Genomic DNA, 15,313 nt, shown 5'->3' on the forward strand with positions numbered 1-15,313 from the left:
TGGTCAAAGGTTGAAAGCTTGGCACAAGATAGGGAAGGGAGGGAGGGGGATAAGTATAGGAACTGACTGTTGAAAGTAGGTAAAAGGATCTACCTGATAATCTTTCAACATCTGTATTGCAAATCATAAGGCACAGAGAGAGAGGGAGGACAAAAAGTGCTTGTTGTGGGGATGGGGGAGGGAGGGAAGCTGGGGACATTGGAGGTTGGCTATGTACACTGATGAAGGGATGGGTGTTGGAACATTAAACCCAATCATGAACAACTTTGTAACTGTGTCTCACTGTGATTCGATAAATGAACAAAATGTAAAAATAAAATAAAAAGTATCTTTAGGGGGTAGTATAGTGGGTAGGGCATTTGCTTTGTACATGGCCAATCCAGGTTCAATCCCCAGCATCCCATGTGGTCCCCTGAGCACCGCCAGAAAGGATTCCTGAGTGCACAGCCAGGAGTAAGACTCAAGCATCACTGACTGTGACCCAAAAACCGGGAAAAAAAAAAGTGTTTAAGGGGCTAGAGATGTATTACAGTTGGTAGAGTGCTTGCCCTACATGTGGCAATTGGGGTTCAATCTCCAGCACCCCATATGGTCCTTCCAGTCCACTATGAGTGATCCTCGAGCTCAAAGCCAGGAATGAGCTCTGAGTATAGCTGGGTGTGGCCCCAAAATAACAATAATGTGTTTTTAACATGGAACATTTAACATGGAACAAAGCGTACTAAGAGCCAGTTAACTGCTTCTGAGGCAGACTATGAATCTTGTGAGCACTTGTTCACTTAAGAGTGGGTTCTGGAAGGATTCGAGCTAAACTTGCCTCTAGAAAGCAGGACTTCCTTCCTAGCATGAATCTTACACACCAACTCAGTTCTGACTGCCCTGTATTTATCTTGCCATTAGTTAGCACGTTTTTTTCCCATGACATACTAAACATGATCGTGCAAAGTGCTCAAAATGTTCTAAATGGGCTCAAACACGGTTTACCGGACATCGTGTCCAGTATTCCAATGACCGCTGGGTGGGGGGGCCAGGGGCAGGAGAGTTCAAGGGTTAACGCACTTGCCATGGAGATCGTCAGCCTGGTTTGATCCCCAGCACTGCATATGTGGGGGCGTCAAGCCTGCAAGGCTGACACTCTACTACAGCCGCCCCATAATAAGTTAGTGGAAATCTCTAGATTTTGCTCAAGGCAGGTGCTCTGAGCAAAGGGACCTACGTTCCTGCAGCGGGAGGGCGACTGACACCTGCCATTTACTCAGCGCCCGCCCCAAAGTGCCCTCCGCGCGCGCGGGTCCGGAGTTTGACACCAGCGACCTCGGGATGCTCCCTACACCCCGCCCCCCTCCCCCAGGCACCAAATCCCAAATGCCACTGAAGCGTTTGGCCGCGCGGACGGAGGGCTGAGTACCCACCCCACCCCCCACTCGCGACCGCGCGCCACCCGCGTTCCAGACCGCCAGGCTCGGGGCTCGTCGCGGCGCCCCTACCGGCTCCGAGTCTGGGCTACCCGACGCCGGGCTGCACGCGGGGGGCCACCCGCTTCCAAGATGGCGGCCGTGGCGTCGGGGGCGTGGCCCCACGTGACCGCCCGCGACCAATGAGCTTCCGGCCTGCGCCGCCGGCCCGGCGCGGGAGGCGGAAGTGCCGCGGGCCGCCGCCTCCGTCCCGGCTGCTGCCCCCGCCGGTTACATAACTCGTTTCGGGCCCCGCGCGGCCCCTCTTCCCGGCTCCCGGCCGCCCCAGGATGCGCTGAGCTCCACGGCACCCTCCGCTGCCGCCGGCTCCCGCCCGAGGTGAGCCGCTCCGGGCCGGGACCTGCGCTGGGAGGCGGGAGCCGGCGCGGCCGGGGACGGGAACCGGAGACCGGGCCCGCAGGTCGTCGGCGCTAGGTTGTGCCGGGCCCCTGGTGCGGAAGTGCGGGGCGCCGAGCCCGGGGGGCTCCTGCGCGCCCCCTCGGCTCGGGGACCTGTGGCGCCGCTAGCCCCCTTGAGAATTCCGGAAAGCCGGGGCCCCCTCGCCTCTTCCTGGCGGTAAAGTTTCCGTCGCGTGTCCCCCGACCCTCACCCGCACCTGTCCCCCCCCGGGAGCCTGGGCCCGTCGCGTCCGGGGTCTGGAGTTTGACGCCGCCGCGGGCGTCGGTTTGGGCGCCCCCTTCCCCCGCCCCTCCCCCCGCCAAGTACCTGCGCGGCCGTCAGGTGACGGGCCGGGGCTGAGTCCTGACTCCGCCTCCCGGACGTGCCCGCCGGACACCCACTCGCCAGGGGCGCCCAGGGCGGTCCCCCGGATGTGGTGCGGGAGCTGTCCCCGCAGCCCCGAAACTGTGGCCCCGACGTCCGCCGGACTGTGGCCCCGCGCCCGGGTGTCTAGGCAGGAGCGCCGGGCCGCAGGTGGGTCGCCCGGCCCGTGGGGAGGAGCTCCACCGCCCACCCCGGTTCGATCCCCGGCGTCCTGCACGGCCCAGAAGCCCGGCGGCCACCGACCCGGATGAGGGGACATGGGCTTCGGGTGACCCCCGCCCCACCCCAGTGCCTGGGACTTGGTGGCCGGGCCGAGACAGGGGTGCGAGCGTGGGTTTCTGTGCAGACAGCGGAAGGCTGCGTCTGTCTATGCAGGCAAAACTGCGGGCGCTTCCGAACCGCGCGTGCCGCCCCCGGGCCTGCCCGGAGTAACTTGGGGTGCCTGTCACTCCCCCGTGGTGGCAGTCACACCCACCCTCGGGCTGAGCAACGGCCTTCCTGGGTGGTAGGTGGAGGGGTGACAGTCGGGGGTGGGGGTGCAGGCTGCTTAAGGGACACTGGCTGCTTCCCGGCGCTCTCCTAGGCTGGGCTCGCCAGGCCCCCCCCTCCCCCCTGGGGTGTGGGGGCACAGGCACTGGGGATCCCACCCGAGCCTGCCTGGCACGTGCTACAGGCCTCCTGCCCATCTTTCCAGCTGTGTCTTCTGAAGCCCGGAAGCTGTGTCTGGCAGTGCAGGGGATGCTCAGGTCTGTGTGCTCAAGTGACTTGGGGTGACTGGAAGGACGTCTGAACCCAGAGCGGGGCTGTGGGCAGGAAGTGGAGGGGAGGCTCAGACAGTGGTTGCACCTGTTCTTTTTTTTTTCTTTTTTTTTCCTTTTTGGGTCACACCCGCAATGCACAGGGGTTCCTCCTGGCTCTGCACTCAGGAGCCACCCCTGGCGGTGCTCAGGGGACCATATGGGATGCTGGGAGTCGAACCCGGGTCAGCTGCGTGCAAGGCAAACGCCCTACCCACTGTGCTATCTTCCAGCCCCTGCACCTGTTCTTGACAGACCCCCAATGCCCCACCGAGGCTGGCAGTGGGTGGAGGAGGAGACGGGCAGCGGTCCTCGTCTCTGCTCTGTCATTGGCCCCCAGATGCTGTGCCTAGGTGGAGGAATTTTAAAGTTTCCCTTTTTCTGCCTGAGTATTACTGCCACCCAATTCCCTGGGCAGCCGTGAACTCAGGCTCTGCAGGAAGGAAAGTCTTAAGTGCTGCCCAGACTTGCAGGAGTGTCCAGCCTTCCGTCACAGGGAAGCCCGGGAGAGCATGAAATGGTGAAGTAAAATAGTTTTATTTAAAGAAATTTACTTAGAGAAATGTGGTGGCAGGGGAGGGGGGGGAGGAGAGACGAGGAGAGTGTGTGTGTATGAAAGAGGAGAGGAGGAAGGAAGAGAGGGAGAGGGAGGGAGGAGGGAGAGGGAGGGAGGAGGGAGAGAGAGAGAGAGAGAGCTTCTGCAGTGGGAGAGTAAGCATACATATACAGGCTCATGTGGCCAGGGTGGGGACAAGCCTGGTGGAGACTTTTATATGCCGCCTCAAAATTTGGCGGAATGTCTGCCCATTTTTTTTCTTTTTTTTTTCTTTTCGGGTCACACCCAGCAATGCACAGGGGTTACTCCTGGCTCATGCACTCAGGAATTGCTCCTGGCGGTGCTCAGGGGTCCATATGGGATGCTGGGAATCGAACCTGTGTCTGCCCATTTTTACCTCTAGATCTTGAGCACCAGCTTTTGAATCCTGTGGTGTCAGGCTCCCAGGACACTTTGTGTCTAGCTAGACCAGTAGTAAACACCCAAGTCAGGTTGGAGAGGAAGAGGTTAAGGGACAGGTTCGAGAGAAAGCAGCGAACTTTCACCTCTAAGTGTCCACAGTAAGAAACCCTCCCAGCCCAGTTGAGGCTGGTTATGGTTATTAGAAATGCATCGGGGCCCCTCTTTTCTCTGTATTCTGGAAACGTGGCCCATTGGCTGCCACATACTGAACTTTGAGCCGTCTTGAAAATAACTGTGAGAAGAGAACACCTGATTTTACCCGACAGTCAGTGGGCGAGTGTCCCGGAGTACTGTGAGCAGCAGTGTCCTCCACTGTCTGTGGGGTAGGGGAAGCGCTTGGCCCTGGGGCACATCCTGGGGGACCTCTTTAGACTTGCTGCCTTTGGGAAGGTGACTGGTTCTCACCCCGCTTTGTATACTGCAGAATGTCTTGTGAGTCAGGTACTTGTTCTTTCTCCTCTTCGACTTGAATTACTTTGCTCGTCCAGTCACTCATTTTTAACTTTGTCATTGAAATATTCATGAAGAGATGCGAATGGTCATCGTGTGGCCAGATCTGTGCCCATCACAGCAGAAACCTGTTGGCCCCTGGCCTATTTCAAAATTAGTTTTCTGAGCAGGAGCATAATGTAGCAGATGGGACACTTGTCTTGCATGCAGTCGACCTGGGTTTGATTCCGGGAACCCTGGGTATGATCCCCTGAGCACCACTGGGAGTGGCCAAAAAAAAAATTAATTTTCATGGGCCAGAGAGATAGTACAGGGGTTAAGGCCCTTGCTTAGCCTGTGGCACCAACCCTCATCCTTGTCGGGCACCACTTAGTCCCCCAGCATTGCTGAATTACTTAGTCCCTGGCACTGCAGGGCACAGACTGTGCTGCAGCTTTGGGCCTTGCATAGAATCAGTGGTACAACATGAGGAAGTGACGTTAGCAATTTTGTTTTTTGTTTTCTGTTTCTGGGCCACACCTGGTGATACTCAGGGGTTTCTCCTGGCTCTGCACTCAAGAATTACTCCTGGCCATGCTCAGGGGATCATATGGGATGCCAGGGATCAAACCTGGATTGGCCATGTGCAAGGCAAACACCTTAACTACTGTGCTATCGCTCTGGCCCCGTTGTTAACAATTTTGAGTGATTAACATGCCTTTTCCTTAGGTTTAAGGCCTAAACTTAAATTTGTTCCTACGAGATTACAGGACACTCTCCCTACCCCTTACCATATCAAAAAAATGCTTTCACATTTATGTTTTTAACTAAATAACAGTAATATTTGAACCTTCTGATTTTATACAGTATCACACTAAATCAAGTATTGTTTTATTTAAAAAGAAAAAAAAAAAGAAACAGGCTGTTGCTGTTTTGTTTTTTGGTGAGTAGTGGGGCTCCAGCCCACCAGGGTCTCCTGCATGCAAGGCACGTACTCTTATCCACTGCCAAACCCCACGACCACCCGCTCCTGTTTCTAAAGAAAGGGAATACTATTTTAAGAATTTACAATGATCACTTCTCATTTACATCTGGTTATATGCTGGGTTTTGCTTCTTTTCTCTTCACTGAGACTAGTTAGAGCCACTTACAGCATTTGGAAGTATTTGTCATGCTGGCTCTTAGAATGATGAATTTATTTTAAGAATATGTTTAACAATTTGGGGACTGGAGTGACAGTATAGTGGATAGGGCACTTGCCTTGCGCATGGTCTACCTGGGTTCAATCCCCAGCATCCCACATGGTCCCCCAAGCATCACCAGGAATAATTTCATAGTGCAGAGCCAGGAATAACCCCTGAGCATTGCCAGGTGTGACCCAAAACCAAAAACCATGTTTTTCAAATGCAAGTAGAATTTTGCAATTTCCAAAAAGCTGCCTTTATTAACCATATAACTACTTGTTGACCTTTAGTTCTGTGCATATGGTTAAGCCCTTATAGAAATTAAATTTTATTTTAAAAGACTAACTTAAGGCAGGAGAGATAGTACAGCAGGTAGAGTGCTTTCTTTGCCTGTGGCTGGTTTGATCTTAGCATCCCCTGTGGTCCCCAAGCACCGCCGGGAGTAATTCCTGAGTCAGAGCCTAGAGGAACCCCCAGCACACTCACTGTGTGACCCAAAAACAACAGCAGCAAACAAACAAAAACAACCAAAAAGATGGAAAATTCTTGCCTGTAGCCGACCTGCCAACCCACTGCTGCCTCTGTTTCTGGTTTTCCTACAGGAGCGTGTCTCTAGGCTTCATATATTGTAACAATCTGGAACCTTCTTCCAGGACTTTTCTTAGACTAGTTGTCTTCAAGCTGACAGGTACTTTTCTTGTTTTGTTGTGTTTTGGTTTATGTTTTGGACCGTCAGGCGGTGCTCAGGACTTCCCCTGGCTTTGCACTTAGGGATCACTCCTGGTGGAACTCAGGGGACCCTATGGGGTGCTGGGGCAGCGCCCTACCCACTGTGCTATTGTTCCACCCCGTCAGCTTTCAAAATTGGTTTTAAGGGTTATACAGAAACACTTCAAAATATTTTTGCAAGTTTGTTGTCCTTGTACACACCCTCATCTTGCCTCATCTACTCTGGCCCTGATGTGGAGAGGGGCTATTTTGGGCAGGATAGGTAATCATTCTGTTTAGTATTTGATGAAACACTCTAAGGTGTCCAAGTTCAAACAGCCTATGAGCTTATTGTAATATAAAAATGTACTCAATTTCCACACACCCCTTGAAAGTCTTTTTCCCCTGGTAATAAAAACAACCCACGCTCACTGTAAAGCTGTCAATTATCTGAACAAGGGAGGTAGACCCAGGCAGTTGGTTCTAAAACCAAATGCTGGCTGGAGACTGAATAGCATTTTTCTCGGAGGGGGCGCTCCTGGCTGTGCTTGGGGGTCTACAAGGCTGTGCCTGCCAGTGCTGGGGGGCCATGCGGTGCAAGAATGAACCCAGAGCCTGGCCCTGAGCCATATCTCAAACCCTGAACTCCTTTTTTTTGAGGGGGGGGTCACACCCAGCGATGCTCCTGGCTCTGCACTCAGGAATTATTCATGGTGGTGTTTGGGGGACCATATAGGATGCTGGGAATCGAACCCTGGTCGGCCGCGTGCAAGGCAAACGCCCTACCCGCTATGCTATCGTTCTGGCCCCTGAACTCCTTTTAAAAACAGTTTCGCTTGTAAAAGTTAACCTTGTGATCAAGTGTTGATTTTGAGCAGATTTGACCTATTTTCATCTGTTCCACATCTGAGGTTGAAGGAGCTTAAATGCAGAGCCAGAGAGCCGCGGTCACACAAGCCTGAGCCGCGGAGGGGAGCGGACGGGAGGTGGGGAGGACAGACTCCAAGTTGAGGTTGCTGATGCAGAGACACCACTGGTGCCCGCATTTCCCGGGGTCGGGCAGAGGAAGAGCGGCTGTGAGGACCGGGCCGGGGACTTCAGTCCGTCTCAGGGAAGTTTGCAGGCGAGATTGAGCATAAGGGGGGAGGGTGCTGAGGCCAGTTTTGGGGTGGCACACAGAAAAGCCAGCAGGCAGGGACGTCCCTGGGAACCGCATTTGGCCTGGGGGACGGGGAGAGAGGACAGTCATGCGAGCTGCCTACAAGGCTGAGAGCATGTGAGGGAAAGACAGAAACAGGGAGACCCGGCATGGTGAGGGGGTGCTGCAGCGTGGAAAGGGGGACCTGAGCCTCAAGGGAGATGCTTTGGGTGGCCACTGGGCATAGACTCTGGATGTCCCCAGGAAGTTGGTCTGTTTCTGGCTTGCTGACTTTTGGGGTGAGGGGAGGCCTATTTTCCCCGGTGGTGGTGCCTGGGGGAATCTTTTGAGCCCCCAGATTCTGACTCTAAAGCACTTGGCAGTGGAAGGGAGCAGGGAAATGCCCTCGTGGAAGTTGGGGGGCCCTTCCTCATCTCACTTTCTCCCCCCACTATTTAAGCACTGTGGAGTACAAAGTTGTTCATGATGGTTTGTTCCAGGCATCTAATATTCCAGCACCAATCCCACCAGCACTGTGTTCACCATTGTCTCCATTTTCCCAGCCCCCCTAGAGCTTGCCCTCACCTCCCCATTTTAACTCGTGTCCATTGGCCAAGTGCACAGGAAATTGGGGTGCATGAGTGCCTGGGTAGCCAGAGATGACTCAGTGCACCCAAGGTCCACCTCCAAAGGCCAGAGAGCCCTGCAAGCCTGGGAACAGGGCAGAGCATTTCCTGCACCCCGAGACTCCCGAGACTTGGTACCTTTTCTTGGGGCTCTGTCCCAGTGTGTTCTAGGACCCTTGTCCCCTCAGCCCAGATATCGGGTCTTGGAGGAAGGTTCTGGTTAGGGTCCCTGTGCCGGAGGCTATCCCAGTCTTGGCTCCTTTTCAGGGGCTCACAGGCCTGGGAACAGTTTCTATCTGGGCCCGCCCTGCCTCCCTTCATAAACTGTTAGCTCTGGGTCTTCCTCTGGCCTGGGAAGTTCTCTGGCCACACATGTGTCACCTAGCCAGGGTGTGGCTGGCAATGGACAGCTCTCTGAGGACCTGTGAGAAGGACTCTTCTCTCCCTTTGCAATCCCAGTTGGCATTTTGTAGTTCCCACGCCAGACCCGTAACTTGCCCACGTGTAGGGTGTGACCCCTGCACGTCCAGAGCCATCTTGACCTCCTAAGGACCCCCTGTGCCCTCCAGGATCCCAGTTCTCACCTCAGCTTGGCTGGCCTGTTCTGGGCCATGTGCCTCTGGCCCACATCATTCTTTAGCAAGTTTCTATCCATGTCTGAGCCTTGCCTCGGTATTGCCATGTGATAAGATACCCCGGGCACGACTGGGGGTGTGCTGCAGAGAGAGGCTTCCCCTTGAAGTTCAGCCACTGATGGCCACTGGGAATTTTGGCCACAGAGCCCATGTCTGTCCATGGCCGCTGCCGGGTGGGCCAGGGACTAGGGAGGAACTGGTCAGAGGTTCCTGGTGGACCTGGGTCCCTCTGCGGGGAGGCAGAGGGCATTCGTGAGCCTGCCCCGTGCCGCCTGCCTGACGCCTCCCTCTGCAGGTGTGAATGACAGAGGTGGTGCCGTCCAGCGCCCTCAGCGAGGTCAGCCTGCGTCTGCTGTGCCATGATGACTTAGACACGGTGAAGCACCTGTGTGGAGACTGGTTCCCCATCGAGTGAGTGGGGCCCTGCGCCGGGCGGGAGCTCCCAATGCACTGTCCCCAGAGCACCCCACTTCCATGCCAGCCCCATGGCGGGCTCTGCGTGCAGCAACACGTGACGCCTGCATGGCTCCTGCAGTGGGAATGGGGCAGGGCAGGGGGGCCAGCAGACGCGCCCCGTCCCCCTCCCTTCACGGCAGATATGGGGACATGGCTGTGCAGCCACCGTCATTGTGTCTGGCTTCATCTGCCTCCATTGTGAACCTTGGACTTGGGAGAGGAGAGGAAGCAAACTGGGGGGCTTTGGGGCCGTGCAGGGCTAGAACATTCGAGGGGTGTGCTCTGCTGCTGAGCCACATGCTGAGCCCACGGCGTTTGGGTGTTAGAACACTTCAGCCAGCACTGGATTCTGCCACCTGTCCTCAGGCTGGCGGGGAACCCCCACCCCCACTGCCCACAGGCGCCTGAATAGTTGCAGTCTCTGGCCCCAGGCAGAGCCTCTGAGTCTCAGGTGCTGAGATGGCCGAAGGAACAGTTGTTCCTTGGTGCCACACCCACTGAGCACTTGCAGGGCTGCCACAGACAGGCCCCAGAGGAGTGTGGCAAAGCTCAGGCGCTGTGGAACCTTCCAGTGGTGGTCAGTGCCCTCCACAGATCAGCACGGGCTCAAGCACCTCCACCGTGCCCCCACCTCATGGTCACAGGAAGGGAGGCGTCCCTGTCCCGAACCCCGCCCCCTTGGCCCTCGCTGGGGCTGGCCATGCTCTCCCTGCCCTCGCAGTGCTCCTGCTCCCTTCTTGCCAGCAGCCCTGGCACGGTTGGCCCTTGAAGTCGTCCTCACCTCACTGCTGTCTGGGACGATATCGTCTACTCAGTGAGAGCCCTTTGAGGACTGGGTTCTCCCACACTGCTCTGCTGCCCCTAGCAGGGACAGTGGGGACAGTGGCCTCGGGTTTCCCCTCATCCTCATGAGTCTTCTCGTGGAAAAATTTGGGATTTTCCTCAGAAATCTTGGTCTTTCTGGAGAGAACTGCTCCCGACGGTGCTGTAGTGAGACTAACGGCTGGTTGGCCCAGAGCTGTGGACAGGTGGCGTGGCCTGTGGGTACCCCTCTGATGCGTGTCTTTGTCACACTCACCTTGGCGGGTCCACCTTTGCTTGTCCTCAGGTACCCAGATTCATGGTATCGGGACATCACCTCCAACAAGAAGTTCTTCTCCCTCGCTGCCACGTACCGGGGTGCCATCGTGGGAATGATAGTGGCTGAAATCAAGAATCGGACCAAGATACATAAAGAGGTATGTGTGTCTGCGCCTGGGCTTCGTGCTGAGAGGCCCCGCTGAGTCGGGGCACAGAACTGCCAGCCGCTAAGGAAATTGAGTTTCCATTAAATGTTAGTGACAGTAAAGACAAAATTTATTTCACTCACCTTGAGGGTCTGAGGACCCTGGTTTAGCAAGCTGAGGTCCTGTTTTTGGCTTTGGGGCCACAATAGGCTGTGCTCAGGACGTACTCCTGGCTCTGTGCTCAGGGATCCTTCCTTGCCAGCTTAGGGGACTCTGTAGGGTGCTGGGGATCAGACAAGTACCTTGCCCACTGTCCTGTCTCTCTGGCCCCCGAGCTGAGTTCTCAACCTCAGAGCTAAGGCTTTGTTCGGGAGGCTGACGTGGGCCGAGGTTCTTTCAAAGGATGACAATGGCTTTCTTCTCAGTGACCGGCACTGTTCACAATGTGAGTTTCCTCCCAGGTGGGGACACCCCAGCAGCCACTGGAAACCCTTCTCCGTGGGGCTTGGGGCAGTCGTTCACAGGGCAAGAAGCCTGCCCGCGCTGCTCTTCACGGGCTCCGGACAGTTGGTTTCCACGCTTTCCACCTGTTTTCTCTTGCCTTTTTCTGCTTTTCGGTGCTGGGTGAGAGCAGGAACACGCCAGCAGGGTGTCCAGTGCACTGCGACTCCTCTGGCCTTTCCTCTCACATAGGACCAGCCTACCACCCCGTCTAGAAAGGGCAGTGCAGGGAGGGGCTAGCATTGGGGACAGGTGGCCCCATGACCAAGACCCCTGGGCCATGACCTGGGATTGGAAAGGAAGCAGGGGGCGTACTGTTTGTGGCTAGCTTGAGTGGCCCAGAATGGCCCCTTTCCTTGCAAGTTGGGGGGTCCACCATTCGAGCCCCCCGCTACCTGGAGTCCCAGGCCGGTCAGAGTTCTCTCAGGAACTTTCGCCGCGGGCGTGCCTTCCAGGGTAATTTGACTCATGCTCTCACTTGGGCCTCTTTCCCAAAGGGGCCACCTGCTGTCTCCATGGTCCTAGGTGGGCGGGAGTGACACCCCATTTCCTGTACTGGCCCAGGACTATGATCCTTTTGCCTTTCCTTCAGGATGGAGATATTCTAGCCTCCAATTTCTCTGTGGACACCCAAGTTGCGTACATTCTCAGCCTGGGCGTGGTGAAGGAGTTCCGGAAGCATGGCATTGGTGAGGACACGCTAGCAGCCCCGCCCCGCAGCCCTGCATGCTCACTCCACTCCACGCCCACCCCCAGCAGCTCCCCACTCCCCCCAGCCAGCGAGTCCTTTGTGACCGGGCCCCCCGCTCTGTGTTCACGCCTCCACATTGCACTGAGACGTTCATGAGTCCAGCCCCTGGAGGGACTCTCGGGCCACATCAGTACCTGCTGACTGCCGCACAGTCCCCTCAGACTCGGGATTCGGGTGACCCCAGGAGGTTGGTGTGTGGTGTAGTGACAGAGAATGTGGTGGCACTTTCTGCCAAGTGGCTCCCCGGCCCGCCTCACACCTGGCTCCCCTTTCCCACGGCTCGGGCAGGTTCCCTGTTACTTGAGAGCCTGAAGGACCACATCTCCAGCACGGCCCAGGACCACTGCAAAGCCATCTACCTGCACGTGCTCACCACCAACAACACGGCGATCACCTTCTACGAGAACAGGGACTTCAAGCAGCACCACTACCTGCCCTACTACTACTCCATCCGGGGGGTGCTCAAGGATGGCTTCACCTATGTCCTCTACATCAACGGCGGCCACCCTCCCTGGACGATCTTATATCCTTCACTTCCTGGGACTTGATTGCCTTCCGCTGGTGTTCGTGCCGCCAGCTAGGCAGAGGTGTGGGTGGACCCGACTTTCACACGTGGCACGGAACGTCGCATGTACAGGCTGGTCACATATACAGGGCAGCGGGCAAGTTCTGGTGCTCCTTCAACTTCCAACCTCGGAGGAGGGGGAGGTAGTGGATTTTAACCCCGTTGGCATCTGATCTAACCCATCCACCCACCTACCCACCCAGCCAGCCACTTATCCTTCATCCACCCGTTCATCTCTCTAGCCTGCCCTCGATCTGTCTACCCACCCACCCATCCTTCCGCTCAGTGTCTATCTTCTTAACCATCTCCCCTCTCACCCTCCTCACCCCACCCCTCATTCACCCATCCAGGCATGCTAGGGAAGAGCCCCCAGTTCCGGTTGCAGGCAGACTGGAAGCCACTGCCTAGTATGCACCAGTGAGGAAAGAACAGCTCGGTCCTGCAACACTGGGGTTCACACTCCCTTGTGGAGTGTGACCCATTGCATTGCTCCCCTGGGTCCTCATGAACTCTCTGCCCTGGGCCATCTGCTTCCTAGCCCAGGAGAGGAGTATCCACAGTGAGCCCAGGACTGCTGTGTAGGGAAGCGCCCAGGAAGGAGAAGGGAAGCTATACTTGCAGGTCTGCTCGACTGATCAGTCTGAGGTCAGCACTCTGACTCCTCCTGTCACAGGGATGATGTGCCAGCACTCTGGGCCAGTCCGCCAAGAGGGAGGAACAGGCCTAGACGCAGCCTTTTTAGTGAAGCAAAATAGTTTGAGGGTTTTGTTTGGTGTTGGTTTGGGGGCCATACCTGGTGGTGCTCAGGATTTACTCCTGGCTCTGCCCTCAGGGATCACCTCTGATGGCACACAGGGAACCGTGTGGGGCCCCAGGGATCGGACCCAGGCTGGCTGTGTGCAAGGCGAACACCCTCCCCTCTGTACTCTCTCTCCGGCCCCAGCAGGGTAGTAGCAAGATGTGAGGGAAAGAGAGAACATGGGCTTCTCAGGGAGGAAATAGGCAAAGGAACATAGTGACAAGCAAGCCAGATGCATGTTCAGGGAGAGCACGGGCATGAAGAGCACGCGTCAGCTGTGTCCTTAACGGAGCCCCACAGACTATATCCAGCACCTGGGCTCAGCGCTGGCCAACCTGAGCCCCTGCTCCATCCCGCACCGGCTCTACCGGCAGGCGCACAGCCTGCTCTGCAGCTTCCTGCCATGGTCCAGCATCTCCTCCAAGGGTGGCCTCGAGTACAGCCGGACCATGTGAGGCCGGCTGGGCAGCCTCCGCGGGGCCCCACGCCTGCCTGCCCTGCCATCTGACACAGGCGTGGGTGGCCACCGGCCCAGTGTTCTCCGGGCCCGGGGGCAGCACATGGTGGGGTGCGCCCGGTCCCCAACAGGTACAGGAGGCGGGTGACAGGGAACCGGGGAGCTGCAGCCAGAGGGATGACGGGAGCGAGCAGTGGAGGCTCTGGTGATCCAGCAACCAAAGGGGCATCATGGCTACGGGCAGGCTCCCCGACCAGCTCACAGAAGCCCGGGATGGAGGCAGGGGCCTGGCCACAAGTTGCTTCTTTTCCTGAACTACTTTTTCCATTTGCTTGATTTAGTCCTAGAGCCAAACCTGAGGGCTATCAGCCCCTGGCTCAGTGCTCAGGTCAGAGGTGTCAGGGACTAACCCTGGGCCTCCCACACACAGCCTGTGTTCCTGCTCCTTAGGCCATCTACCCTGGTGCCTGAACTCCCAGGGTTCAGGAAGTCGAGACATCATGGTTGGGAGCCAGGGCAGGGCAGGGGGCAGGTCACTGGGCTCAGTGAGCCAGGGGGCCGGAAGTGTCATGAACTCCAGGGGGCACCCCCATGCTCAGATGTGCCTGTTCTTGGGGCGACGCAGGTAGGTGCCCCCAGCGGGGTGGTCATGAGAAAGGCCTACTTCAGGGGTGCTGCATGGGTGGGTCAATGAAGCCCCACTTGTGCAAGGCCTCACCCCTCCCCACTGTTTCTCACAGGCTCCTCGGCCCTCTGGGAACCGCCGCTGCCCAAGCCTTCTCGCCTCTGCGTGCACTGAGCCAAAGGGCAGGAGGGTTCTGCTCACCAGCCCTCCACTGCAGGGCCATCCCTTCCAACACCTTCCTCCCAGCACTTGCTGGGAATAAGTATCCTGGACACCAGTGACGCTGACAGCGCCTCAGAACCAGGGACCACATAGAGGACAGAGTGCGCAGACACCTGGTGGACCTGGTCGCTTGGGCTCAGCACCCGGACAAGGACAGGGGTCCTGCTTGCTGCCTAGTGCAACTCTGGTTGGGGGTCATGGCAGGTCCTGTGCCACAGAGCTGCCCCAGGAACCAGACTGAGAGGTGCCTCAGGGGGCACCCAGCTCCCCATGGAAATAGGAGGAAGCCTGGGAGCTGTTGGCCTCGGGCCGGGGACAGTCCTGCGCCTGTGTCCCTCCACTTCCAGAGACACATGAGAGGCGATGCACTCGCTCTTGCTCCCCTGTACCCCGCACCCCAACGGTTTGCTGTCTGCTGTCCTGGGTGGTGGGGGCCAGGGCTACAGTCCCGGGGTCACAGTTCTCACGCCAGACTGAGGGGCAGAGACAGGCACAGCTGGGCATCATGACAGAGTCCTTCCCTTGTCCCCACCTCCTGGCCACGCGTGAAGGTGAGCTGCCCTGGGCCCTGACCTCAGCTTCGTGTTGGGACCAGGCTGGTGGCTGCTAATCCCAATCAATGGTGATCATGTGATTTTTCTTCTACCCCAAGGGAAGTGTCTTCTAGAGGGTTCTGCCTTGGACATTGGTAATTGAGCTCACAGGCCTAGCCCTGCCCCGCTCCCTCATCCCTGCGCCCCACTCTGTCACTGTGCCCAGCCTAGAGTTGAATGGATCATAGCATCTGGTCTAACAAATAAACCCACATGAATCTACCCTGTGTTCGCAGCTGCGGCTGCGCAGCCTCGGGGCGCGGCTTCTGCTCGCTGCTTTGCTGCCCGGGAGGCCTCTGCAGCTGCCACGGTTTAGCCAAGTGACACCAGGACGCTGGCCTGGCCA

General features: G+C 57.0%; 1 protein-coding gene across 1 annotated transcript; it reads left to right on the forward strand.

The window, feature by feature from the left end:
- Positions 1-1,620: 1,620 nt before the first annotated feature.
- On the forward strand, positions 1,621-15,172 carry NAA60 (N-alpha-acetyltransferase 60, NatF catalytic subunit). The gene is made up of 7 exons (XM_056135015.1): positions 1,621-1,793; positions 9,068-9,183; positions 10,337-10,466; positions 11,548-11,644; positions 11,995-12,229; positions 13,369-13,658; positions 14,268-15,172. The coding sequence occupies exons 2-6, from the start codon at positions 9,074-9,076 to the stop codon at positions 13,523-13,525; spliced, it is 729 nt and encodes a 242-aa protein (XP_055990990.1). The 5' UTR covers positions 1,621-1,793; positions 9,068-9,073; the 3' UTR covers positions 13,526-13,658; positions 14,268-15,172.
- The last annotated feature ends 141 nt before the right edge of the window (positions 15,173-15,313 follow it).

This window comes from Sorex fumeus, unplaced genomic scaffold (genome assembly GCF_029834395.1).
Source record: "Sorex fumeus unplaced genomic scaffold, SorFum_2.1 ptg000110l, whole genome shotgun sequence".
Lineage (NCBI taxonomy): Eukaryota > Metazoa > Chordata > Mammalia > Eulipotyphla > Soricidae > Sorex > Sorex fumeus.

Excerpts from the sequence above, each read along its gene's own strand:
- NAA60 (XM_056135015.1), top strand. The coding sequence starts at position 9,074 with ATGACAGAGGTGGTGCCGTCCAGCGCCCTCAGCGAGGTCAGCCTGCGT. Across the intron at positions 9,184-10,336 it reads GGAGACTGGTTCCCCATCGA|GTACCCAGATTCATGGTATC; the intron begins GTGAGTGGGGCC and ends GCTTGTCCTCAG. Across the intron at positions 12,230-13,368 it reads CACCCTCCCTGGACGATCTT|AGACTATATCCAGCACCTGG; the intron begins ATATCCTTCACT and ends ACGGAGCCCCAC.